The 25,688-nt window shown below is 50.0% G+C and overlaps 1 protein-coding gene across 1 annotated transcript in view; it reads left to right on the top strand.

Annotated features, from left to right (window-relative positions):
* The window catches only part of EEPD1 (endonuclease/exonuclease/phosphatase family domain containing 1), a 115,907-nt gene extending 90,486 nt beyond the window's left edge, over positions 1 to 25,421 (top strand). The window contains exons 4-8 of the mRNA XM_059933614.1: positions 13,031 to 13,141; positions 16,097 to 16,231; positions 18,412 to 18,550; positions 22,800 to 22,994; positions 24,717 to 25,421. Of these exons, the coding sequence (XP_059789597.1) occupies positions 13,031 to 13,141; positions 16,097 to 16,231; positions 18,412 to 18,550; positions 22,800 to 22,994; positions 24,717 to 24,916 (780 nt within the window). The 3' untranslated portion in view covers positions 24,917 to 25,421. The remainder of the gene's footprint in view (positions 1 to 13,030; positions 13,142 to 16,096; positions 16,232 to 18,411; positions 18,551 to 22,799; positions 22,995 to 24,716) is intronic.
* The last annotated feature ends 267 nt before the right edge of the window (positions 25,422 to 25,688 follow it).

The raw sequence follows: 25,688 nt of genomic DNA, 5'->3' as shown, positions 1-25,688 counted from the left end.
GTTGTAACGTGTATGGTTGACATTTCCTGCCGAGTTTTTGGTTCAGCATGTCAGTAGGAAGTACCAAATGAAACTCTGTGTCCTCCACCTTTATTGTTGGCGTGTTTCTCCAGCGAGGTAAAAGCATTAGCATCTATGGAATGGCATGTTTGGTGCAAGCCATGGCATGGCCATCACAGCATTTCTGCTCTAACTTGTGGGACTTCACTCTGCCTTCAGCTCTCCTATGCTCTTCTATAATAGCCACAAAATCCTCCAAAATGCTTTGCTATTTTCAGACCTGCTCTCACTTAGAATAATTAGTTTCCAGCATTACTCACAAGTTTAGTGTCTAATTTGGACACAGGGTTTATTTTATTTGCCCTAAAACTGTCTTTTTTAAGCTTCAGAGAGCCTATATTCCAAGAATTACCAGCCTCTGCATGTCTCTCCCAGGTGCATTATATAACTATGTGGAGAGAAGGCTGGAATAACCCTGTCTAGAGGCGGCCTCCCCAGGGCTGTGGCCTTGCTTCCCTGCTCCCCACCTGATCTAGGGCTCCGTAAGGGACAGCTGGACTTCACAGCTGTACCTAGAATAGCACGTGGTATTTGTTGAATGAAAGAGTGGTTTCTCTGCTCTATCTTAAACATCTGGTCCATTGCTCAAGTCACTTTTTAAATTATTGACATAAAATTCCATACCATAAAATTAATCATTTTAAGAGTCCACTTGAAAGTGAAAAATTCAGTGGCATTTAGTAGCTTCACAGTGTTGTACACCTGTCACCTCTGTCTAAGTCCAAGACATTTTCATCATCCAAAGAGGACAGCCGGTACCTATTAAGCGGTCACTCCACATCCCTCCCTCCCCCTGGCACCTGGCGACCGCCTATCTGCTTTTTGTCTCTATGGATTTGCCTCTTCTGGACATTTCATGTGAATGGAATCATACAATTTGTGGCCTTTTGTATCTGTTTTTTTTCACTCAGTATAATGTTTTCGAGGTTCACCCATGAGGTAGCAGTTATTAGTTCCTCATTTTGGGGGGTTAGTTCAGTACTGTTCCAGTGTATGGATATAGCACATTTTGTTTATCTGTTCATCAGGTGATGGACATTTGAATTGTTCTGTCTTTTGGCTCTTGTGAATAGTGCTGCTATGAACATTCACATACCAGCATTTGTTTTCAATTCTTTTGATCCAAGTTGTGCTTATTTCCCAATTATCTCTCAGATCTGTCCACTGCTGTCCTGTCAGTCAGGCCACCCTTATCACTTACTGCAGTACTTAACTGGTCTGGCCCTGCTTCAACCTAACTCTACACTGCAACCCTGTAGCCTTTTCAAAATGCAGATCTGTTGTTCATGCCCTTCATTGATTTTAGAATTGCTGAGAGGGTAAGAAACAAACTCCTTTCAGGCCCACAGGCCTGCATGACCAGGTCTCTAACCATTCCTTTAAGCTCATCTCACCATTCTGCCCCTCACCATCTGAGCTGCAGCCACACTGACTTTCTGTCCAACTAACTCTCCAGGCCCTGCCCCATCACAGGCCCTGCCCCATCACAGGCCCTTTGCACATGCTACCCCTGTTGCCTGGAATGCTCCCCTCTCCTCTTTGCCTAATTAATGCCTTCTCATCCTGGGGTTCTCAGTGCAAGCCTTACCTCTTCAGGGAAGCCTTCCCTGACTAAGTCAGACTCACCCCCACTGCCACTGCCACCATCATGGATGCCCACAGGCTCCTAACCACTCCTTTGCAGCACAAGTTCAGCTGCATGTTTGGATGATTATTTGATTCATAACTGTGCCTACAGAGACAGAAGGCAGCTGTTCTCAGATCATGGGTTCTGGAGCCAGACCGCCTGGGTTCAAATGCTGGCTCTGTCCCTACTGCCTGTGTGATCTTAGGCAAGTTAATTAACCTCTCTGTGCCTCTGTTTTCACATCCACCAAGTGAGGATCATAATAACATAACACCTACCTTAGAAGGCTGTTGTGAGCATGAAATAAACTCATGCGTGTTAAGTACCTGGCACTAAAATGACCTCAATAAAAGTATAATTACTATAACTTTTTAAAAACATAAATAACTGTGCCTACGTTGGCACCCCTACACCCCTCATCCCCAGACTGTAAGCTCTGGGGGGCAGGGAACCATGTCTCTTTTGCTCACGTTGTAGCTCCAGAGCCTAGCCCAGGATACCGACACGGTTAGTGCTTGTTACATTTTTATTGAATGATTGGAGGAATCCATTCTCGCGCTCGCCAGAGAAGAATATTAACACTACCGTGTTCCATCTCTCCGTCCATATCTGAGTTTTAGGGGGCTCTGCCTTCCAGCATGCAGTGTGGTGGCACTCGGCTGCAACCCCTCCTCCTGCCCACATCCCCAGCTGCTGCGTTTGGGGAACTGTGCTGCGGCGTGTGGCGAGTCGAAGATGGGGATCCTGTGTCCTTGGCCCTGCGCTGAGGGAGGGCCCAGTCTCTATGACAACCACAGGAGCACGGAGGAGGCTTGCCGTGCACCAGGCCTTGTGCACCCTGCCTTAGAAATATCCAACTCATGAGGCGGGAATGATTGCTATCCCCTTGTTACAGCCGAGGAAAGGGAAGGCATGAACAGGGGAGCCATTTGGCCAAAGTCAAAACTCTTGGCAAGTGGCAGAGCCAAAGTTTGGATCCTGGGAGCTTTTCTCCCGAGTCTCGACAGCTTTGTTTAAGGCCCCAGAGCAAACAGTGGACGTTCCCACTGAGTTCCGGCTTGTGATCCCCCCCGGCCCTTCGCACCTGAGGGTCCTAACAGATACAGGTTGACATCAGGACAGATTCTCTAAAGAGACTTTAAAAACAAAGCTAGAGGGGAAAAAATAAAGGTGAGAATTGTTTATCTGTAGATGAAAGAAACTAAACTATTTACGAAGACTCCCACCTCTTATGTCAGTCGGAGATGTAAAAAAAGAGTGTTACTTCCTTTCTGATGGTACATTTCAGGCACTTAATGTCTGTGGTCATTCACTCTCTAGGCCCCTGTGCTGCCATCTGTTTATCACAAGTATGTATATTAAAAATGAAATAAAATAAAACCTCTTGATTTACGTTCAGAAACAAAAATATTACGACTTTAACTTACTCAGGATATTTTTTTAAACATGTGGATGAAACCGTTGTGAGCACATAGGGTAGAATGGTGAGGTTTTATTGTTACCATAGTAGGTGATTTTAGGATGTTTATATTGAAATGAAATGAGCCCCCAAACGGCAGAAATTCCTCCCAGCCAACGAAACATCCACCACCAGGGGGATAGCACATTGTGTCCATATGATAGCATGTTAGATGGTGCATGAAGTGAGTTTGGAAGAGTTTGTAATAATGTGGCACAGTTATAACAAAACTGTGTGTCTTTATGAATAAACAGATATACATATATTAATAAAATGCATAGGAAACATCCTGGAAGGGAATCTACCAAAATTGTTAGCAGTGGTTGTCTTTGCACCATGACATTCTACTTAAATTTTTCTTTGTTTCTTTACTTTACAAATTGTCCTATAATGAGCTTGTGTTTACTGATACCAGAACATAAGACTCAATTTAAAGAGAAGGAGAGGGGATTTCCCTGGTGGCGCAGTGGTTAAGAATCTGCCTACCAATGCAGGGGACACGGGTTCGAGCCCTGGTCCGGGAAGATCCCACATGCCACGGAGCAACTAAGCCCATGCGCCACAACTACTGAGCCTGCGCTCTGGAGCCCGCGAGCCACAACTAGTGAGCCCGCATGCCACAACTACTGAAGCCCACATGCCTAGAGCCCGTGCTCTGCAACAAAGAGTAGCCACTGCAATGAGAAGCCTGCGCACCGCAGCAAAGAATAGCCACCCCTCGCTGCAACTAGAGAAAGCCTGTGCACAGCAACGAGGACCCAGCGTAGCCAAAAATAAATAAATAAATTTATTTTTAAAAAAATAATTTAAAAAATAATAAAGAGAAGGGGAGGAGCTTCCCTAGTGGTCCAGTGGTTAAGACTCCGCCCTCCCAATGCAGGGGGCCTGGGTTCGATCCCTGGTCAGGGAACTAGGTCCTGCATGCATGCTGCAACTAAGAGTCTGCATGAGGCCGCATGCTACAACTAAAGATCCCGCATGCCGCAACTAAGACCCAGCACAGCCGAAATAAAGAAAGAAAGAAAGAGAAAGAGGGAAAAACCCACAAAATTACTAGCGCAGTCTTAACTGCCATCTCAGATTAAGAGTCTTAGCATCCAAAGAGAAGAACCTTTGGAAATGTCCCTGAAGGGCAGAAACAAGGAATGATGAGGACGGTGACAAGGACGGTGGCAGCGTAGGAGTGTGGAATCCCCACAGGAGGGTCCCGGGCCCCCCGCATGCCTCTGCCTTCCCGCCCTAACCTCCCTTCCATCTCCACAAATCTTCAACTCCCTCTTACTCTCCATTTTATAATTGCCCTTGCGAAAAGAATCTAATTGCCCTTGCAAAGTCCCCTCCATCCCCCATGCTTATTTTTAACCATCTTGTTCAGGAAACATGTGCTGAGTAACTCCTGGGAGCACGGAGGAGAAGCTACCAGGACCAGCAGCTGCTCCGTTGACGGGGGGCATGTGGGTGTCGCTTCCCTTGACTCTGAAAAAGCAGCTGATGATTAGCTGTTTGTGGAGGCTGAGGGAGTGTCTCCTTGGTTGCTTTGTATCTTCCTCAGCATGATAAGAATGTTTAAACGAGGATGAACAGTCCTTAAGTATCCTCTCGGGTCCCTGTGGAAGAGTGTGCTCATTGCAGCTGACCTAGCTACGGCTCACGGGCAGAGTGATGAAAGGGCGGTAAGCCCGTTGCTTCTCCGGACGGATGCAGAAGCAGGGGTCTGAGCTTTTAGGGCAGGGGCTGCCCTGCAAAGCTCTGAACGCTTGGCTGTGTGTCCCACTGGTCCCTGGCCCCTACCAGGGGGAAGCCTGTAGTCTGATGTGTTGACCGTCCCGGGAGAGCAGCGTCCTCAGGACCCAGGCAGCCTGGCGCATCGGTGAGGAAACTGACGTTAGCAGGGTGGTGGTGGTGCAGCTTTTAGCTCCAGAGAACCCCCACACACATTGTCACACAGGGCAGCTGGTTTGATTTGTGTTTTCTGAGCCTTCTCTCCTGAGTTAAGTGCATTTGACCAGTAGAGTTGCTGCCCCGGGTTTAACCCTCCCCGGCCCACTTGCCGGCAGTGGGTGACCTTGCCGTGTTCCCTTTCTGAGCCCTGCTTTCCTCAGGTGTCACATGAGAGAATTATTAACTGCCTCACAGGATTGTCATTAGGATCAAACGTGATAATACGTGAAAATTGCCGAATAGTTGGCAGTTAATGAATGCTGGTTCCCTTCCCTCGCCCTTCCTCCTGCCTCTGGCTCTCTCTTTTTCACAGGGTTCAGAAGCTAACTTGATCGGGGATTATTGACCACCTATGTTTTCTTACTATTGCTGGATTTACCCAAACTTAACCTATTAGAATTACTACCTATGAAAAGTAAGCTCTTATTTTAGGCACTTTAGCAAGGAGCCTTCAGATGGGGCTTAGGGCATGTGAAGGAAAGCTGATGCTGGTTTTTGGAAGAGTGGAATCCATTCTCCGCGTTTGGGAGAAAGCCTTTGGAAAGTTAACCCAATGCCCTGTCGGCGCAATCAGCTTCTTTATGGAGTTCACGTGGCGATTATCACAGAGAAAGAGGGAGAAAGGAGTTTGAATGTTTCTGAGACTCCTGTATTTTCTCTCCCAGTTTTATACTTCTCTCCCCCCACCCTCCTGCCTTTCCCTCTCTCCTCCATCCTCTCCTCCTAGTGTTCTAGAATCATGCTGTGTTGGAACTTGGAAGTGCCCTTGTTGGGGGGGATAGTCATCTCCTCCCATCCCTTCACTAGATGGGGAGATCGAGACCCAAAGAGGTCAAATGCCAGGGGTGCCTGGGGTCCCGAGCTCCTCCAAGCTCCTCTTCTTCCAGCTCCTGAAAGTGGCCCTCTGAGGACACTTGCAAAGCTACAAGGAAACAAGCCCAGTTCTTTCTCTCAATATTAGAAAACGATAGTTGTTCAGTGAGCCCCCAAGGGGCAGAGGAACGGCTTCCCTCTCTCCCTCCAGCGACTCCAGGGCCTCTGCGAAAGGCTTTTAGAAGCAGTGCTGCAGCAGTGTTGTGTGAGGGGCTCAAAGCGGCCCTGGAGCCCCAAACACATGGCTCTCTGTCCCAGCTTGCACCTGTCTCCCCTCTGGGATACGTACCTGTGTTTGCATTTGAGCAAAGGTGACTACACCTCATCCTGGCTCTGTGGGAACAATCTCTTTCTCTTCCATACAGATTGGGGGAGAAAGGCAAGCGAAAGACTCTTCACTTTTGTCCTGTGTCCGTGGTACATTTTGTGTGTGTGCCCTGCTCTGGGGAGAGGTGGACCAGGGCCTTTAAGACGCCTAAGAACCGTTAAGGCACTTAGCGCTTAGTAGGAAAGAGCAAAGTAACTGAGTGTATTGCTGCCCCGTAGGCAATATGGCCTTACAAAATATCAACATCTTAAAGTCTACGTGTGCCCGAAAAACTTTGTAATAGGCTTATTTGTTACAGTTCAAAGGCCAAACATGATTAATACTGCTCCAGGTGTAATTGGGCTTTTGCACTGCTCAGTGTTCTTTTGAGAGTATGTTGACATTTTTAATGCCCCTAACCATTCCTTGCTTTCACTCTCCACGTGATCACTGTCAGGTACCCATAGATGTGCTGGCTTCTAATGTTGGCCATAACATACATGTGGTTGACCATCCTGGCAAAGATAAGCCCTTGCTTACTATTAACATTTCAAAAAATATTGTCTGTGTTATTTGCTCTGTTTCCTGCAGTATTAAAATGAAAGTTGAGTCTTTTGACCTTGCCTGACTTAATACAGGGCTGCTTTCTTTTATGATGGCAGTTTATCTTTTAAAGGCACCTGTGCCTCTCCATCCACCACAGTACACTGTGTTTCCAAGAGCTGAGTGCACAGAGGGAATTGGTGGTTGACAAGCGGAAAAGTCACCTCCAGACTCAAAAGAGAAGTCACCTCCAGAATCAGGAAAGCAAGCGAAATAGCCAACTCAGTGAAGCAACTTCATCTGGAAATTTGACCCAGAGGATTCCAAGTGAAAACATACCCTCCCACCCCCCAACTCCCCCCCACCGTCCAGGAAGCGGGATAAGGGCAGCCGTTTGGAGTTTGCTTTGGAAACGCCTGCCCGTACTCTGACATTCTGTCTCCAGCTGACTGTGCAGTCAGCCCTAATAGCATGTCTTTATAACCAGCACACAGAGCCTCAGGTTTCCTTTCACCTTAACTGGATGCGGAAGATGAAGGGACCGCTGAGCTTGGTGGTGCCTGGACAGGCCACTGAGTGAGGTTGGAACACCTTTCCTATTGTTATTTGCCAATCAGGACCAGATGAACTAAGGAGTATTCATTTCAGGAAGGGGGAAGGGTAGAAGGGAAGAAACAAAGTCCAAAGGTCCACAAGCAAAAATCAGTTGTGTCAAACCTTGGAACCTTTTGTCACTGCAGAGATGAGCAGAGTCCAGTGATCCAGGCAGACCCCAGGTGCATCACATCCTAAGTGTAGCCAAAGGAATCTTGGCTTTTAGGACCTGACGTTCCTGAATGCCAGTGCCTTGGACAACTTGGAGATTGGAGTTTAAATGTCTGTCTTGAGGCGCCTTATTGCCAAGGTGAAGGGTGGGGTGGATTTGGCCTTGACGATCAAGTTCTGCCATCTGACCAGCAGGTTGTGGGACAGGTGCTAAAGGATGGTGACATCACCCCTACTTGATCTGAAGCTTGAGAAACAAGTCCAGCCCATGGGGGTTCTTGTAACTTATCCTGGGAGAGAGAAGCCATAAGGTGGGATTCCCCCAGAGACATGCCTTTGATTTATTCATTCAGTAAATATCTGTTGCACGCTTTTCGCCATACGGTGGCCAGGCTCCCTACATGTGTTATCCTACGGGGTGATCTGCAAAGGGCCTCGGTCAGATGCTTCCACTGGGCAGGGTGGGAGAGCTGAAATGGTATTTATTTGTTTTGAACAATAAAAGCTGTCTTTCCCGACCACAGGTATTAAAAATGTGAAGGCCGAGTTCTAAAGCAACAATTGTCTAGCCTTGTCTGAGCTTCTAAAACTTTGGTTTAAAATTGCTTGGGGAACTTGTCAGAAGTGCATACCTTGGCTCTAACCTCAGAGATACTGATTCAGTAAGGTGGGCAAATCTACAGTTTAAAATAAGAGCCGGAGTAATTCTGACAGAGGGAGACAATGGGACTTTAGAAACATCGGTGGCAGGTAGGAGGACTCCTGTTGGGGCTGCACAGATCACAGTTACCTGGGAGGCTTTTTTCCAATCACACTCACCTTCCCCCTCCATTTCCGCCCTTTCTGCCCTGGTGAGCCACTTTTACTTACGAGTATTATTTCTCCCTTCTGGTATGTGGGCGAAGCAGAAAAGTTGAGAACCAGTCGTTCTTAACAAAAACAAAACCAAAAATTGACTTAAGGCAGAGTTCAGGTTGAGGGCTCTCAGAGGATACTTTTGTTTTCCTTTGAAATTTTTGGGAGATAGGATCTAAGGATTGGTAAAGGCCAGTTGGCCACACCCCTTGCAGCCTGCCCGTTCCCGCCTGTTCACCTGTTCTGGCCAGGAGGTGGCAGGTCAGGAGACAGACCTCAGTTCACACCCCCCCACACCAACCTCTGTCAGCTGTGCAATCTCGAATGTAAACTCACTTACGTTTGGGCGTAATCTTTCTGGGCTGCACCTCACTCCCGAATAACTGGTAGGATGTGGCCGGCCGCGGGGGATAATAGGGGTGGTGTGTACAAAAGAGGAGGGGCTCTGGAACAGGATTCTCAAAGCTTGCCGAGCTCGTGCATCACCGTGGGATCCTGTGAAAGTGCAGATTCCAATGCTCCAGATGTGAGATGGGCCTGAGAGCTTGCGTTTCTAACAGACTCCCAGGTGACGTTGATGCCACTGGACAACTCTCTGAGTAGCAAGAATTTAAAGGTGCCCCCCTCCTTAGGCTTGCTGCAAACTCTTAGTGCAGTCAGCCAGCTAAGTTAACGAGCTGGCAATTCTTTTTTCAGTCCTAGAAATAGAAGAAAATACCTACCCCTTACCTAATGCTGATCATGAAAATTGGAGCATTGAATGCTTTCAGCCATAAACACTGTTCTCCCTGGTCCCTTATATTATTAATCATCCCTATTAACATAAGAAATACTGAAGAAGAGGGCAGAGGGAGGAATCATCTACTCTGTGGGCCAAGAGAGGTCATCAAGGGCAAGGCTTCAGATGTACAAAGTACAGGCGGCGCTTAGGGTTCAGGAATCATGGTTCCTTGTCTCCCAGAGTTTACCTGTGACAGAAAGGCTTTTAAATATAAAACAAAGAAAGAGGAGAATGTCTTTCCTTCATTTAATAACACCAACTTTAAACTTGAGTCAGAGTCACCTGGAGGGGCTGTTAAAATGCAGATCGCCAGGCCCCGCCCAGAGACTCTAATTCAGTAGCATTTTAGGTTCCCAGGTGATACTGATGATCACACTTGGACTAACTGGCACATCTCTGAGAGCGGTGTGCATGGAAAATAGTGTCAGCCTGTGCCGCCTCCTCAAAGTTCTGACCCCTCCCATCAAAGTGGCATTGCCAGCAGTGGGAATGTGTAAGCTGGGCTGGCGTTTGGGGCGTGAATGGGAGATTCACCTGTCTTCAGGTGTCTGAAGGTCCTGTGAGGGTCAGGAGAGATGAGCTTTCTGGCTGCCTGCAGATCACTCTTCCCAGCACAGCGTGACCCCAGAAGCCCGGGCTCTCTAATGTAGCTGGTTGGCTAATCACCTCGGGGGCTTTTTAAAACTAGAGCTTCCCAGGGTGCATCCTCAGAGATTCAGGCGAGCAGCCAGGCTTGGGACCCCCTGCGTGGAGAGCAGTGAGGCACCAGATGGGCAGTGGAGAGCTGCTCTCCTTTCTAATGATTCTTGGATTCAGCTCTAATGAGCACTCAGAACGTAAATGATTCCCTGGCAGGAAATTGGACCCTCTGGAAGTACATTTCCTGCTGGATCCCTAAAGTTAGAGTCGATAAATTCTACCAGCATTTTCCAAAGTGCTTCATTTCCTACCCGAGGATGGCTACCAGCCAGGACCATCTGGCCATGGGGACTCATCCGAGGCAAAAGCCCCCCATCGGGAGTAACACTGTCCGTGGCAGCATTGAAAGAGGAATGGATAAAAGTCACTGATGACCAAATCCCAGAGAGAACACTTCCCAGGCAAACTCAAAGTCAGGTTAAAATTGAGGCCATTATTTAAATAATTAGCTTCAAGAAGAAATTCCTCCTTTTGTTTATCATACACGGATTTGAGGACTGTGGTCTTCCTTGGAGTTTCCTGGTTCACCAGCAGAGCGTCACTGGGCGCCATGCTCTGTGCCAGGTGGGCTTTATAAAGGTGACTTGGGGACAGTCCCTGCCCTTATGGTGTCCACCGCTGGGGAGAGGTAGACACGTAAACACATAACTGTAAAAGCAGCATGACTCCTAGAACAGTAACCATCTAGAGAAGCCCTCCCAGCAGGCTCCATCCTTGCCTGGTCTCATTTTCTCCATAGCGCTTGTCACTATGGCAATGACTGGCTGAGTACTTGCTTATGCCTCGTCTTCCCTCTTACAGCATGAGCAATGGGAGAGCAAAGAACAGACCCTTAGACCCTGGCATCTCTCAGCCATTGGATGTGAGCCTCCCAGGAAGGGCACGAGTGCAGCCGTCTGCAGCTGAGGCATTCCCAGAGGGGGCTGCCAGCTGACGGCTGTCTGCCCACAGCACCACCTAAATCTGGGGCGGATGCTTAGGGAGGATGTGGGACCTGCAGTGGTTCTCAGACCTTAGCAGGCATCAGAGTCACCTGGAGGGCTTGTTAAAACACAGGTCGCCGGGCCTCACCCTAGAGTTTCCGATACAGTAGGTCTAGGATGGGGCCAGAGAATTTGTAACAAGGTCCCAGGTAACGCTGTTGTTCCTGGGCCCCACACAACACTTTGAGAACCACAGGGGTGGTGCGTCAGCATAGGCTTACAGGTTACCCAGTGGACGGATGGTAGGTGATCGAATGACAGAGAGGCAGGGAGGCCTCCACAAGCTACGCCAGTGACCCAGGTGAGAGAAGATGGGTTCTGAAACGGGCCACAGCAGTGGTGCTGGAGAACAGAAAGAGGGCACTGCAGACACACGTGACGCAAGATGGGGCCTGGTGAGCGCTGGCACGTGGGAAGAGAGGGAAGAGGCCGAGCAGCTGGAAGGATGCAAATGCCGGGAACTGAGATGGGCATGGGGGGGGGGGGGGGAGGGGAACGGCATGTTCCTTTGGGACCTGCTGGATGTGTGCTTCTCTGGAAACCTTCAGATGGGAATGTTAAAAAGGAAGTTGAAATACAATTCAAAACTCAAGCGGGGAATCTGAGCTGCAGGTACAGATGTGGGGGCCTTTGGGATCGAGGTATAAGCTGAAGCTGTGGGGCTGAGTGAGATTAGTCCAGGGCAGCTGATTAAAGAGATAGCAGTGAGGCCTCCACAAGGGAGCCAAGAGATTGGCTTGTAGGGCCGGGCAGAGAAAGAGATGAGTGGGGTGGTCCAAGGTCATGAAGCAAAGGGACAGGAGGGTGTCACCGGGAAGGGGCAGTACCAGCTGTCAGAGGATCTCAAATGAGATGAGCCCAAATCTGACAAATTCTGGGGTCGCCTCAAAAGAACCAACCCTAAGAGATGGGGTTGTGTTTGAGTCACGAGTTAGAGGAACTGGTCCACATACTCTGAAGCCCGTAGTTTTTCAACTCCTCATTTTACTTTGTCTGTGCAGTTTTTTTTAATTTTTATTTATTTATTTATTTATTTATTTATTTATTTATTTATTTATTTATTTATTTATTTATGGCTGTGTTGGGTCCTCGTTTCTGTGCGAGGGCTTTCTCTAGTTGCGGCAAGCGGGGGCCACTCTTCATCGCGGTGCGCGGGCCTCTCACTATCGTGGCCTCTCTTGTTGCAGAGCACAGGCTCCAGACGCGCAGGCTCAGTAATTGTGGCTCACGGGCCCAGCTGCTCCGCGGCATGTGGGATCTTCCCAGACCAGGGCTCGAACCCGTGTCTCATGCATTGGCAGGCAGATTCTCAACCACTGCGCCACCAGGGAAGCCCTGTCTGTGCAGTTTTATTTTGCCTTGATGATAAAGTCGCCTTATGGTACTGTATTGGTGGAACACACATAAATAAAAAGAAGCTCACCCTACAAACACACATGGGGCGTAGTAACCATCCACGACAGGAGGGCTTTCTTCTCAGAGGAAAACCAAGGTGAACAATATAGTGGTGCACGGTGAGGGCAGGGGTCAGTTGGTGTTTTTTTAATTGAAGTATAATTGACTTACAATATTGTATTAGTCTCAGATATACAACATAGTGATTTGACATTTTTATACCTTATGAAATGACCACTACATTAGGTCTAGTTACCATTTGTCACCATACAAAGTTATTTCACTATGGACCACATTCTGGGAGTCAGTTTTTGTGCCTCTAATATAAGCAGTGGGAAGACAAGACACCATGTATTCATCTTTTTTCCTCTTCATTTGATACCTATCTAGACCCTCCTGGGACCTTAACCACTGGTTTTGCAGGGATTAAAAGGATTCTGACAACTTGTTTTGAACTATTTGTGGTAAAATGCTACAAAGAGAATCGATTGCTGTGAGCTAGGAGTCCCCCAGTGATAATTATGTATTTCACAGGTAGACAGTTTGCTTTTTAATTTGTGGCACTTGTTTTGCCATCCAGGTCTTCGCAAACCCTGGTCTTTGAGAACACAGGGATGAAGTCTGACAAGTGTCTGAATCAGGCTGATGAGTCAGGATCACACATTTTCGGGCTCCTTGGGCTGCCTGCAGCGGGAACGGCTTTAGGCGGGAACGCATACTGACTTGTGCTCTGTCTTTACAGTTCTGTACGGAGTTAAACCAGCCAATCCTGCCCAACATCCGCAAGTGGAAGGGGCCCCGAGGATGCTGGAAGGCCGTTGTTTCGGAGAAGCCCTCGACTCAGCTCCAGAAGGTACCCTCATCTGCAGAACTGGGGGTTTCTTTCCATTTTCTTTTCCCCTGATCACAGACATTTGAAATTATTTTCCTTTGCGAACATCGTTGATGTAATTTTGTATTTCTGCCCATTTTTTAGCTCTTGGCCATTTGTTTCAAAATGCCCTGGTTCTCGTTTCCTGTTTGGATCAGGAATGGACTGCCGCCCACTCGGAAATGGGAGTTTGGGTGTTGGGAGGAAAGGAGAAATCCTGTCTGGAACCAAGGCAGCAAATGGGGCATTTCTGTCCTTTGTGCTCCTAATCCCTTCTCCACAGTTCTAGCTTCTGCCAAGTTTGTGGAGAGCCCATTGTTCACTGACTGAAAAGTTCAGATTCACTTAATTCATACGTGAAGTGTTTGCTTTCAGTGGTAGGAATTGTGCATGTGGAAAATTTCAGCAGATTTTCATTTTGAATTTTCTTTCATTAGTATTGCCCATATGGGTTTGGGTAAATCTCTGTATGTATACATTTTCACTCCTACCTATGATATTCAAGACCAGTTTTTACTCACTTGAAATATTCAATATCCGTGGAGTTTTAGATTTTTAAAAAAAGACTCCTGATAGTTAATTATGAGTGGATTATATCATTACATAATTTTCCCATAAATGCAGATGTTATATTTTTTATCTCTAGGATACCTAATGTGCTCACAAACACATATAAATTGGACTCATCTGAGTGATATTTGAGATTTGGGGCTTTTAAATTATAAATGTTTACTGGATTAAAACTATCCAGTCACTTCTTGACAATAAGCTCTCTTTTTAGCTACTACTTTAAAGTGTGATGTAAAACTTACTTCTCTGGGTTTTGGGGTGTAAGTGGTTACTGCAGGTAACAGCCAGCGTATATTCACAAGGAGGCTGGAAATACAGCCAAATTGGAAGGTATCTGGTCTTTACCACTCCAGCCCATAGCTGTTCCTTCTCAGTCCACGTAGAAATAGTACTAATGTTGCTTTTTTTTAAATAGCACTTTACACAAATATGTAGGTTCACAGGGCTCTTACTGTCCATTTAACACTCTTTTTTCATCTGTTCAGCAAATCGTTAAAAAGGTTACTAAGTGCCAGGCACTATGTTATATGCCAGATATTCACGGTGAGAAAGATAGAGCCAGTGACCCAGCCCTGCCCAGGGGCTTGGCTGAGCCTGATGGAGCCCGTTGGAGGGACAGGCCAGGTAACCCTACTCCAGGTCAGGTGTCAAGGCCATTGGAGAACAGCGTGTGGCTGCCACTCAGATCTCTCAGCCTCAATTCCTTCATCTGTAAAATGGGAGCAGCAGCCCCTCCCTCAGCTCACAGGGTGGCTCTAGGATTTTAAAAGATAATGTGCACTGAATGCTTGATTAACAGACATAAGCCAGCGCCTGGCAGGGTACACATGAGGCGGCAGGCAGGTGTACTGGGAGCTGGTACCCGTCGCAGGCTGCCGCTGGTACAGTCTAGCCGGTTGTTGCCAAGGGTGTAAGGAACCTGCAGTGGAAAGAGCAGCATGCACAGCCTTGTGAGGCCAGAAAGGCCCAGTCTGGCTGGGAACATAGGTGAACAGGCATGAAAGGCAGCACTGAGCAAGGAGGTGCCCACCCGGAGGGCCCAAAGGGCAGTGGGCAGCGGCGCCACTGAAGGATTTTAAGCAGAAGGGGACCTGAGCAGTGCTTTAGGGAGGTGACTCTGGCACCACTGCTTGGGAAACAGTAAATGGGGGGACAGCCCCCTGAAGCCGACAGGGCAGATACATTTCCGTCACTTTACGCCTGAGGGAACAGGTTTGGAAAAACAGAGTGGCTCCCAGGGCTAAGTGAGGTCCCAGGGCTAAGTGATTCGAGGGGATGAGACCCAGGTCTTCTTACACTAGCACTGGTTCCAGCGGGTGGGCAAGTCAATCATTTAAAAATGGAAACACGCACGGCACGCAGGACACTGTTCCTTCCTTCCCCCCTCTTCAGCACACGGGTGGCTGGGACCTGAGCTGAACCTGGGGACTCAGCAGAGGCCACTCAGGACGTGCAGAGTCACTTCTCCTTTCACAGGAGCATCGCCGGCCCCTCGGATGACACTGCTGATCCCACCCGGGCAGCAGAGCCTCCAGCAGCTGGGATCGGGGCAGGGGGATCTTTTCTCTTTCCACAAGGCACCTGGTGACAGCGGCACGAAGCAGCCAGGTTCAGAGCGGCCCCTCTGATGGCCAGAGGTGGCAGGGGTTCATTTAGCCCCAGGCCCTCGACCCTGCCGACACCACCCCCATCCATCTGCCCCGCTCAGCGGCCTTCTCAGTGCCCTGCACCGGGGCTTCAGACCCCTGTGTGCAGCCCTGTAGGCCTGAGGAGGGCCTTTGACCAGTTCTAAACCACTGGGACTGTTAGCCCTGACCTCTCTTCATCCAGCGAATATTTATTGAGCTTCTGCTAGGTGCCAGGCCCCAGTTGTTATAAGCAGCAACTAATCAGTAAGCAAAACCACCCCTTGGAGTCTTATATTTGACCCTCAGCATTGCCATTTACCAGCTGTGGGGTTTCAGGGGAGTTACTTAACCTCTCTGAGCAGCTGAGTCTTCATCTGACAGATGGGCGTGTGAGTGGCTACCTCATGGGAGGCGATGATTAAAAAGATAACTCCATGCCTAGTCTGGGCCGCCCCCAATCCCCCCAAAAGAAGAGCCCAGGCACCCCGGCTGTATGTGAAACTCCCTGAGACTGCCAGTCTGGGAAAGTTGGTGGGGGCACAGGGAGGAAGATGCCGTGGCTTTTGGATGTGCTTTTGTCTCAGAAACAGGCCTTGGGCAGTAACCCCAGGACCCGGTGTAGAGCCTGCTGCTTCCCCCTCGTCTCCTCCTGGCCTCGCCTGCCGCCTCCCCAGCTCGGGGCTGAGCCCCGCCGCCAGACCGACCCCTCTGCACACTAACGCCTTGTCTTCTCCCGCAGGGCGCTGGGTTTGCAGGGTTCCTGTGGGACACCGCGGCCGGGGTGGAACTGAGAGATGCCACCTGGCAGGACAGCTCACCTGGCAATGGGCACGGGAAGCCCGCAGGCCCCAGCCCGTACCTCGTGAGGTTCAAGGTACCGCTTGCTCATGTTGCCGTGAAGGGCCACTCCTTCTAAAAAGGAAAAAAAGTCCCCTTTTGAACTGTGAGCCAGAGAAGCTCGTCTTTTTGCTTTGGTTTTCTTCTCTCTCAGGGCTGGGTCAGCAGGCACTCCTGGGGTTCCCTTGGCTGGGAACTTGTCCAGAGCAGGAATGAAAGGGATTTGGGGGGACTATAGATTTGGTAACTTTGACAGCTGGGCAGGAAGGGGATCAGGTGGCTGCCTTTCAAACCTGATAAACAGCAGAATCACCTGGGGAGATTTTCTCAAAATCAGGGTTTCCTGGACCCTGCCCCAGACACACAGAATGTCCGGTTTTCAAAAGCACCTCTGGTGCTTCTTCCGTTCTCCCTGCACTGGTTAAGGATGCTGGGCCTTTGGGAATTGCTGGATTAGAAGGCAGCAGAACTGCTCTGATGACCCCCCTTCCCTTACCAGGGAGACGGGGGACCCTCGATAAGTCATTTGGGTTTGGAAGGGGCTCAGAGGAGCTTCTGGGCTGTGGGGTGAGGGCAGCCCTGTAACTGACACCTCCAGATGAGCCCTGTCTCACCAGAGCCGGGAGCAGCAAACAGACTGATCTGAGCTGCCTCTTCGATTGCCCTGGACGCCTCTGGGAGGTGTTAAGGCACAGCATACAGTCAGAAGCTGGGCAGCAGGAAGGAGGAGAAGGCAGCAGCCAAAACAGATCACCAAGTCAGCAGATGGCCTTAACCCCGTGAAGTGACAGGGTCGGGCAAGAGTGGTCCCCAGCAAGCCGCCTGCAGGGTGTCTGGGACACCCCCTTTCTGTATGCTCCAGAGCAGTTCTGGAGCCTGAGAGTTGCCCCAGACCTCAGCACAGTCTCTCCCTGGTGGCACGGGGCTGGGGCAGCCCATATGCTGGGGGCTGTGGTGGCTCTGGTGGAGGTCTAGCCCAAGCTCATCCCGCCTCGCACCCGTGGTTGCAGAGATGCTGGCGTTCCGTGTGCACACACACGCCCGGGGGTGTCTGCGTGCTGTGCTTATGGTACTGACACATAAATCAGCTAGGTATCACCTCTTCCCTGGGTCCCTTTTCTATGTAAGGTGACGGTACTGGCTTTGGCCAAGCAAAGCAACAGGAAGAACCAGCCAGTGTCTCTAGGGGGCGGGCTGTTTTTAACGGCCAGTGAGAAATGCTTTCAGATCACGAATTGCCCAGATCCTCTAAATGAAGCGATCCCCTAGACAGCCGCGTAGCCTCCTCTACTTTGTGTCTCATCCTAGGCCAGGCAAGTTGTAGGGACAGAGATGTGGCTTCGCTCTCCAGGCAGGTTTTCCCCGCCCACGGCCTTACGGTGCTTCCCCCGAGGTCAGAGCCACAGCTGCAGAGGGAGCTCTCCCGGCTGGGCACCGGCGATGGCAAACTGGGGTCACATCTGTAAAACAAAACTGGTAGCCTCCACTTCCCGGGGGCTCCCTCTGCACCTCCACCTTCCTGGTAGGGTTTGGTGTTTGTTGCCATGACAAACAGAAGGGCGGGGTTGCCAAACCCAGAGCAGCTGAGCAGTGCTGCGGTGCTTGGGAGACCGACTCCGACTTTGTCCTTCCTCACCTGCCCTGGGGACACAGGATGGGCATAGCCCGTGTGCCGCCAGGGTTCGGGCAGCTTTCGTTCTTCACATGTCTGAAATCAGGTGAAAGTAAGCCTCAGGGCGCAGTGGTCTCTGGAGGGAAGAAAACACATGGGGGAGGTGCGGGGGGAAGGAGGTAGGGCCCGGCAGCGGGTCCTGGCAGGGGGTGGCGGGCTGGCCCCGTGGGTAAGAGCCCCAGGTCTTTGTTAACAAAGCTGCTAACCAGCGGCTAGAGCCACCTCTTCCTCTCTCATAGCTGCTCAGAAGGAAAAAAGCTACAAAAATTGGACACTTCTAGATGTGCCCAATTTTCCAGGCCCTAAGGAGGAGTAGGGGTTGAAATGTAAGGGGTACACCGATAGGACAAGACAGGTCTCGGTCCTGCAGGGGCCCCAGAAAACTCTTCCAGTGGCCGCCTTGCCTTCTCTCCAGGGGGAGCTGGCCTTGTGCGCGTTTCCCATTGTCAGTGTTGTGCAGAAAGCTATTCGTGGGGCGGAGGTAACGGGTACAGGCAGTAAGAACATCTCCGCCTGTCCCTGATGCTTTGTTTCCTGTTGCCCAGGTGGGAAGTCATGACTTGACCCTGGTGAACCTTCACCTGGCAGCCCTGACCCTCCCAGGGGGTGAGAACCCAAGCAAGAGTCACAGTGACAGCCACTGCTGGGCTAGCTTCGTGCAGACCTTGCAGGAAACCCTGAAAGGTAGGAAACTGTCTTTCTCTGCGGCTGGGCCAGCAGCCCCCACTTCTGCAGGGCAGGCGGGGGTCACCTCTTCGGAGCATCCCTCCCCTCCCTTAGGCTGGCCGTCCTGTGGGCGGCGATGCATACTGAGTAATTCATGGGAAACCACCACACCGCCTGCATCCTGGGGAGCCCAGCTGCCCCGTGCATGCTGACAGCTTTGTCTCTGTGGGTCTAGCGTGCGGGTTCCACGGTGTTGGCTTTGTGGCTCTTCAGACTCTCTTTGATGGAAAGGATTAGGAGGGAAAAAAACTAAGTGATGATACCCTCCCCCGTGACACCCATCGTGGGCTCCGCTGCCCCGGGTGTGCCCCCGTGGTGGTCCTTCCTGCAGATCTGCACCTGCTCTTCTTGTGAAAGACGGTTGGTGACAAGGGGAGTGGGAAAGTCCTGACGAGCCGGAAGTTGAATTTTTCTCCCTGGTGGAATGCCGACCTTGTTCAAGGAGCCCTGAAGCTGACAGAAAAGCTGGATTTTAATCTTAGCTCTTTCAGCTGTAGGACAGCTGTAGGACATCCGGCAAGTCACCACCCTTCAAGCCCCATCTGATGGGGGCTGGCAGTGCTAACCTCACAGGGCGCCCAGGGGCGTGGTAACCGTCTGAGGGAGGACCCAGCACATAACAGGGGCTCAGCGGACATGCGTTGACTCACAAAAATGCCAGAGGGATTAAGAGAACATTGAAAGGAACAGAACTTCAGAAGAAAGGTGGGGCACTCTGCTTTCCAGGCTCCTGCCCCCAGTAACACAGAAGGTTTTCTGTGCGCGGTTTACCAGAAGGAAAAGTTGACACGGCTGTAAAGACTGGATGTGCTCCGTTTGGCTTGGCTTTTCAGAGCACTGAGTTTCTCCAGGTGCAGGTTCATAGCCGGAGGCCTGCAGTTCTCTCCCATATTCTAGAGTCTTGACCAATATTCCCTCGCTCGCTAAGCCTTGTTTTCCCTTGTTGAACTGGCACCCCCCAAAAGGTGATTTATGAAGATTTGGCTACAAAAATAACTCAGTCAAACTACACATTTACAGTTTGAAAAGATTTTTATCATGGTAAAACATACGTAACGTGAAATGTACCATCTTAACCGTTTTTAAGTGTACGAGTCAGTGGTATCAAGTACCTTGACATTGTTTTATAACCATCACCACCGTCCATCTGTAGAACTTTTTTATCTTCCCAAACTGAAACTCTGTACCCATTAAACACAAACTCCCCATTCTCCCTTTCCTCCCAGACCCTGACAGCCACCCTTCTACCTTCTGTTTTCTATGAACCTGACCACTCTAGGTATCTCATGTCAGTGGAATCTTACAATATTTGTCCTTTTATGGCTGGTTTATTTCACTGACATTATGTCTTCATGGCTTGTAGTATATGTCAGAATTCTTTTTAGGGCCAAAGACTATCCCATTCGTCGGTCAGTGGACACTTGGGCTCTTTCCATCTTTTGGCTGTTGTAAATAATGCTGATAACACTGATAGGCGGCTTACATCTCAAACCAGGATGTGCTGTGACCAGCGTTCTCCTTAAATTATGAGTCTTTGGGCTAAAAAAAAAAAAGTCAGAAAGATGTTTAAGTTGAGATACTTCATCCAAGGAGCAGCTATGTGGGAAATTGTTCACCTACAGCTACTTTCTAACCTATTAAAAAGGATGACTTGATAGCTTTTAAATCTGTGGACATTTCTATTGTTCTTGATCTCAAGCTTTTCCTTTTCTTTACACGGAAGCAGAAAGGAAAGATGCCAGTTCCTAACTTCTCTGGTAACCTTAGGCCCTCACCGTTTTTTTCTGATATCCAGGCAGGGATCAGGTTTTTTGTCAGAAAACCTGGGCAGGGTATTGTTCCAAGTTGCCAGGGGACTGTTGACCCACAGCCTGGCTAGGCCTCGACATGCCCATGTAAGGACAGTGACTCATGTCCCCGTGTCCCCCTGCTTGTAGCTAATATCCAGTTTGCTGTTAACTAGTGACATGGCAGAGCCGAGGATTCAGGAAGTGCTGCAGCCTGCCCAAGGGGCAACAAGGGTAAATCGATGAGCAGAGGTGGCTCAGCTGAAACAGAGACTAAGCCTTTATTCCACAGGCTTCTTTCTATCAGAGTAAGCAGAGCCGATTTGATTAGCAAACTCTGGGCCTTTCTGCCTTTGTCTGGAATGTGCTCTCAGGTTGAAGTCAGCAGGGGCTGGGGGTGGAGTGCCCATCCTCGGATGGAATTTTCTTCTTTCAGACCCCACGGGGCCTGTTCTGTGAACTCAGCAAGAGTGAAACAGGGCAAAGTCATGCTTGACATCTGGGTAAGACCTTCTTCCACTGAGGACTGGCTCCTGCTATTGTCGCTGGCATTTTGTAAATCTAGGGTCTCTGAGGAAGTCAGCCCCAGGCATTCTCCCTTCACTCCTGGAAACTAAGAGAATGACTCAAGAGCCCACCCTGGCGCACAGCTCCCTGGGAGAGATCAGGCGCCTGCACATCTGTGGATTCTTAGAGGCAAGGACTGTCTCGATGTCATTACCAAACCGCTTTAACCAAAAGAAGGTGAGTTGTAAGAAACTGGACCTGCCAGTTCAAAAAGAGCTGTTATTTTCATTCCTGAAGTCACACAGAGCTGGGTTTATTGACCCAGGACACCAGCATCTCTCCTGGTTTCAGAATTGTCTTTTTTTTGGCCCGAATTTTTCAGGTCTGCATCCCAATGAAAACCTCTCTCATTATATGGGGAACCTTCTGCCTCAGTCTTTCCTAACTTCAGTTTTCCTTGATACTCAATAAAGGTAGCATCTTTCTCTTCGTTCCTTTTCAAAAATACAGTGCACCTTAATTCTGCGGTTTTCTTCGTGCTTCGTTCACCATTCCTCTCCTGCGTGTTGATCGCTCATCTGCCCGGCAGCAGGCTCTGTTCCAGACGTGTGGGGCTTTTCCATCCTAGCTCTTTGTAAAGAGCCCTGGATTTGAGGGCTAGCTCGGTGGCTTTGGGCAAGCCCTTCCACCTCTCAGAGCCTCAGCTTCTTACCCGCAAGAGGGCCCGGCACACGGTGAGGGCTCAGTGGAGGGTCATTAACACTGGCCACGTATGAGTTGTTACTCGTATTATTCTCAAGTTGGCTTTCCTGTTGGAAGTTGGCACTGATTTCTCAAGACAGCTTGGTTGGGCTCGCCCTGCTTTGGGTGCCAAGGCTGTTACGATCTAGCTTGAGGGGTACAGTTTACCTCTCTGTTGGTCACACAATGGCAGCAGGAAGGCCTTGCTCCCATCCTCTGCTATCCGTCACGCCCCCTGGAGGAGAGCGTCATGTGCGGTGCGTGAGTGCCCTCTGCTGGTGGCTTGTGTTGTTTCACTTTAGATTTCTTCAGCCATTATCATTGCAACGTAATTCGTGTCCAGGAAGATTTTGCTGAGTGTCTCGGATGCATTTGGCCCTAGTTTATTAATTGCTTTGCTTAAAGCTTTCCTTACAAAGTGCAACAGAAACACCACTCCCTGTGATAACGTGGCTCCCGGAAGGAAATCTCGAGACAGGAAGTGATGGCAATCCCAGGGAATCCCACTGTCCTTTCTGAGTGTCTCCTCACTTTGGAAAATACTTCATAACTATCCCACTTACTCTAGTAAATCAAACTATGAGAGAAATGTTGAAAATACTTAAAGAGAAAAGCTTTCCACTTTGGCCCTGTGTTAGTGTGCTAGGGCTGCCCTAACAAAATACCACAGGCTGGGTGGCTTAAACAACAGATATTTATTTTTGCACAGTTCTGGAGGCTGGAAAGTCCATGATCAAGCTGCTGGCAGGGTTGGTTTCTCCTGAGGCTTCACCTCGGCTTGTAGATGGCCGTCCTCTCCCTCTCCCTGTGTCTTCACCTGGTCTTCCCTCTGTGCTCAATAAATATTTGTTGAGCTTTTGTTAAATATCTGGGCAAGACCCTCAGGGCTTTTTGTGCTATGAGACTTGGAACCCATGATCCGGAACAGAGGTGATCTCTCTTATCACATTGCCCCCCATTTCCAAATGTGTCACTAACCTACTCCTAAAGTTTTGGGGGGTTGTTTTTGCACAAGGAATTTGGAAAAATTGGGAGAATAAGAACCGTGCCACAGTCCTAACCCTGGAGAGTCAATTCAGAGAGTCATGATCCTACTTAAATGAGTTGTGGTCAGTGTTGTGTTGACTTCCCGCCACCTCTTACATTCCTGAATTTCTTTCTTCCACTTCCAGGCGAAAAAGAGGTGATAGTTTTAGGAGATTTCGGCCAGGGGCCAGACAGCAGTGACTATGATATCTTGAGGAAAGAAAAATTCCACCACCTCGTCCCCGCACACACCTTTACCAACATCAGCACCAAGAATCCTCAAGGCTCGAAGACTCTGGACAACATCTGGATCAGTAAAAGCTTAAAGAAGGTTTTCACAGGTAAAGCACAAGTGCTGTTCAGAGACAGAGTAAGGATCGCCTGTCTGAGCTGACAGTTCTGGATTGTGTGGTTTCAGCAAGAGTCAGGAGTGACCTTCCCTCCTCTGGGGGCATTTATCAGGCTATTGCTTAGGTGGCTGTGTAATTATCGTTCAAACAGAGCCACTTTTAAGAGTGAAGGGGGTGTGAAAAATAATAAAAGACGTTCACTGATCTGCAGCAGGGCCAGAGCAAGTGTGTCTTGGGCGAACCTGGTTCCGGGCTGGCAGCATCCCCCAATTCCAAGATGAGCTGATACCTTAGGCTAATTTTAAGGACACAGTCCTTCAGCAAACACTCCTCAAGCCCTGTCACATTCAGGCGGTGTGTTGCGGCCTGCGGTTTACCGACAGGCTGTCAGTGCCCTGAGGAGCAGCAGCTGGAGGTGAGCTGACATGTCACCTGGCATCACGCTAGGACGGAAAAGTTCTTTAGACAGGACTCCACCAGGACCAGGGTGTGGTGGGTAATCTCAGCCCTGAAAAGCACTCCCCCGCCAAACCAGTCACTTGCTGAACAGACTTTGGGTCATGAAACAGTCATAAACAGAAATATAGAAGCAGCAGGTCTTTTGGTGAAGGACAAGAACGGTTGTTCTCAGTTCTACCTGGAAGCTTTACTAAGCACCAATGGATGCAGGTTATACTTCAGTGAGACATTAAAAAAGTTTTTAGGTACCAACGCTGAGGTCCCATTGTGAGACCCCAACGTGCAGCCAAGACTTAGATCCTCAGGACTAGAATTTCCTGTTGGACTGTGTCATGGGAGAATCCAAAGGACGAAGAAAGTGGGTCTCAGAGGGAGTGACGGCCATCAAACTAGGCAAGGTGCAATTCGCAGAAACGCACTGCTGGCCAGACCAAGGCCAGTGGCAGGCTGCCATGGGGCCCGGTGGGAGGGCAGTGCTGTCACCAAGGGAGCTGGAGCCCCCGAGAGCGCAGGGCCGGGAGGAAGGTAGAGATCGTCTCATCTACCCCCTGCTCTTAAGTTGTAGAAACCGAGGTGCAGGGAGGAGTTGCCACCATCATGGAGCTGTCACCTGGGCAGGCACAGCTCACACCAGAGCCCAGGCCTGGGTGCATCTAATTATCCGCGACGGTTCTCACTGAGGGCCGTGCCATTGCTTCCAATTGCTCTGTCCTTGCTTTCATGACTATTTCATTGTTTCTTAAACATACCTCCTGCTTCATATATTTCTAAATCTTGACTTTAAAGATACCTTTACTTTCTCATAAACTTCTGTAACTTTCTCTTCTTTGCTCTTTTTGTAGAACCACCTCCCCACACCCCCGCCCCCCTGCCCCAGTGTCTTTGCTTTGTGAAATAGGACCTTCACTTCGCTTTAGACATCTTTGCAGGGCATGTGTCCCTGTGTCAAACACTTAGCCTGCTGGGCAGATTAGAAGTGGTGCATAGTGAGGGGGCGGCCACCATGCGTAGGCCGACGGATGTGTGACTGGGCAGGAGGCCTGGACCCGGGGTAGTTTCAGGGCCTACATGGTAAACCCCCACTTGTCCGGCACATCCAATGGGCTGAAACAGCTCGTTTGCACAGACAAGCCGGCTGACTTGAGGGGTCTTGTCAGGCTTGCAGACATACAGCATTGGCCTCCAACCGCCAGCCTGTGACCTCCACCGTGTCCCCCATCCTGATTTCTGGGTCTGTCTTCCCTCTGCCTCCAGGCCACTGGGCTGTAGTGAGAGAAGGCCTCACGAACCCTTGGATTCCAGATAACTGGTCCTGGGGCGGAGTGGCTTCTGAACACTGCCCCGTGCTCGCCGAGCTTTACACGGAGAAGGACTGGAGCAGGAAGGAAGGCCCTCGGAACGGCAACGGGGTCACCCTGGAGCGAAGTGAAGCCAACACTAAGCACGAGCGATGATGACAGCAAGTCAGTTCTCCACCCCCTGACCCCGGAGGCGACGAGTTCGCCCTTCCTGGTGAAGATGCAGAGCCCGAACTGCCTGCCCCTTCGTCCTCGTCCTGACAGCGCCAGCGCCCGGGCCTTGACCCGCCTGCCTTCCTTGCAGATGCTTGTGGACTCTCATGGGGGAGGGAGCACGGCGGGCCCTCAAGGTGCTGGATGGTCAAATCAGAAGCCCAGTGGAGAACTGGAAAGCCTCTGATCTGCGGATGCTGCCAACCTCAGCCGCTGCCCTGGGCTGGCCACCCCACTGCCTGGACCTCAGCTCGAAGGGAACAGCAGTGGAGGCTGAAGGCAGAGAGGGCGACCTGCCCGGGCGACGCCCGGAGCTCCCGTTTCTGACCACCAGTCCGCGATGTGCTGGCTGCAAATTCCATAAAGCTTTTAACTTGAGCACTCTCCTCAAATGTTTTGAGTGATGATTTTTAGTTTTGTTTTGAAAAAATAAACAGAGATGAACCTGCCTGGCCTCAGCGAGAGCCTGGGGGTGGGTCCCCTGCTGTGTGTGTTTTGTGCCCCCTTCTGATGCCTCTGGGGGGGCTGTGGCCTGCAGGGCCCTGAAAATGATGAACCCCGGGAGCTCCTTTTATATCCCCGCCTTGAGATCATGCAGACGCACCCGTGACACCCTCATTGACCCCCCGAGACCGCTGTAAAATCTTTAGATCGTCTCCTCCCTCCCATCCCGTGCTTCATCCTCTGAGCCCTTTGCCAGACCGTCTGTTACTTT

This window comes from Balaenoptera ricei, chromosome 9, assembly GCF_028023285.1.
Source record: "Balaenoptera ricei isolate mBalRic1 chromosome 9, mBalRic1.hap2, whole genome shotgun sequence".
In the NCBI taxonomy this organism is placed as follows: domain Eukaryota; kingdom Metazoa; phylum Chordata; class Mammalia; order Artiodactyla; family Balaenopteridae; genus Balaenoptera; species Balaenoptera ricei.
The sequence above is the reverse complement of the archived record's forward strand: the minus strand, read 5'-3'. Positions and strand labels throughout refer to the sequence as shown.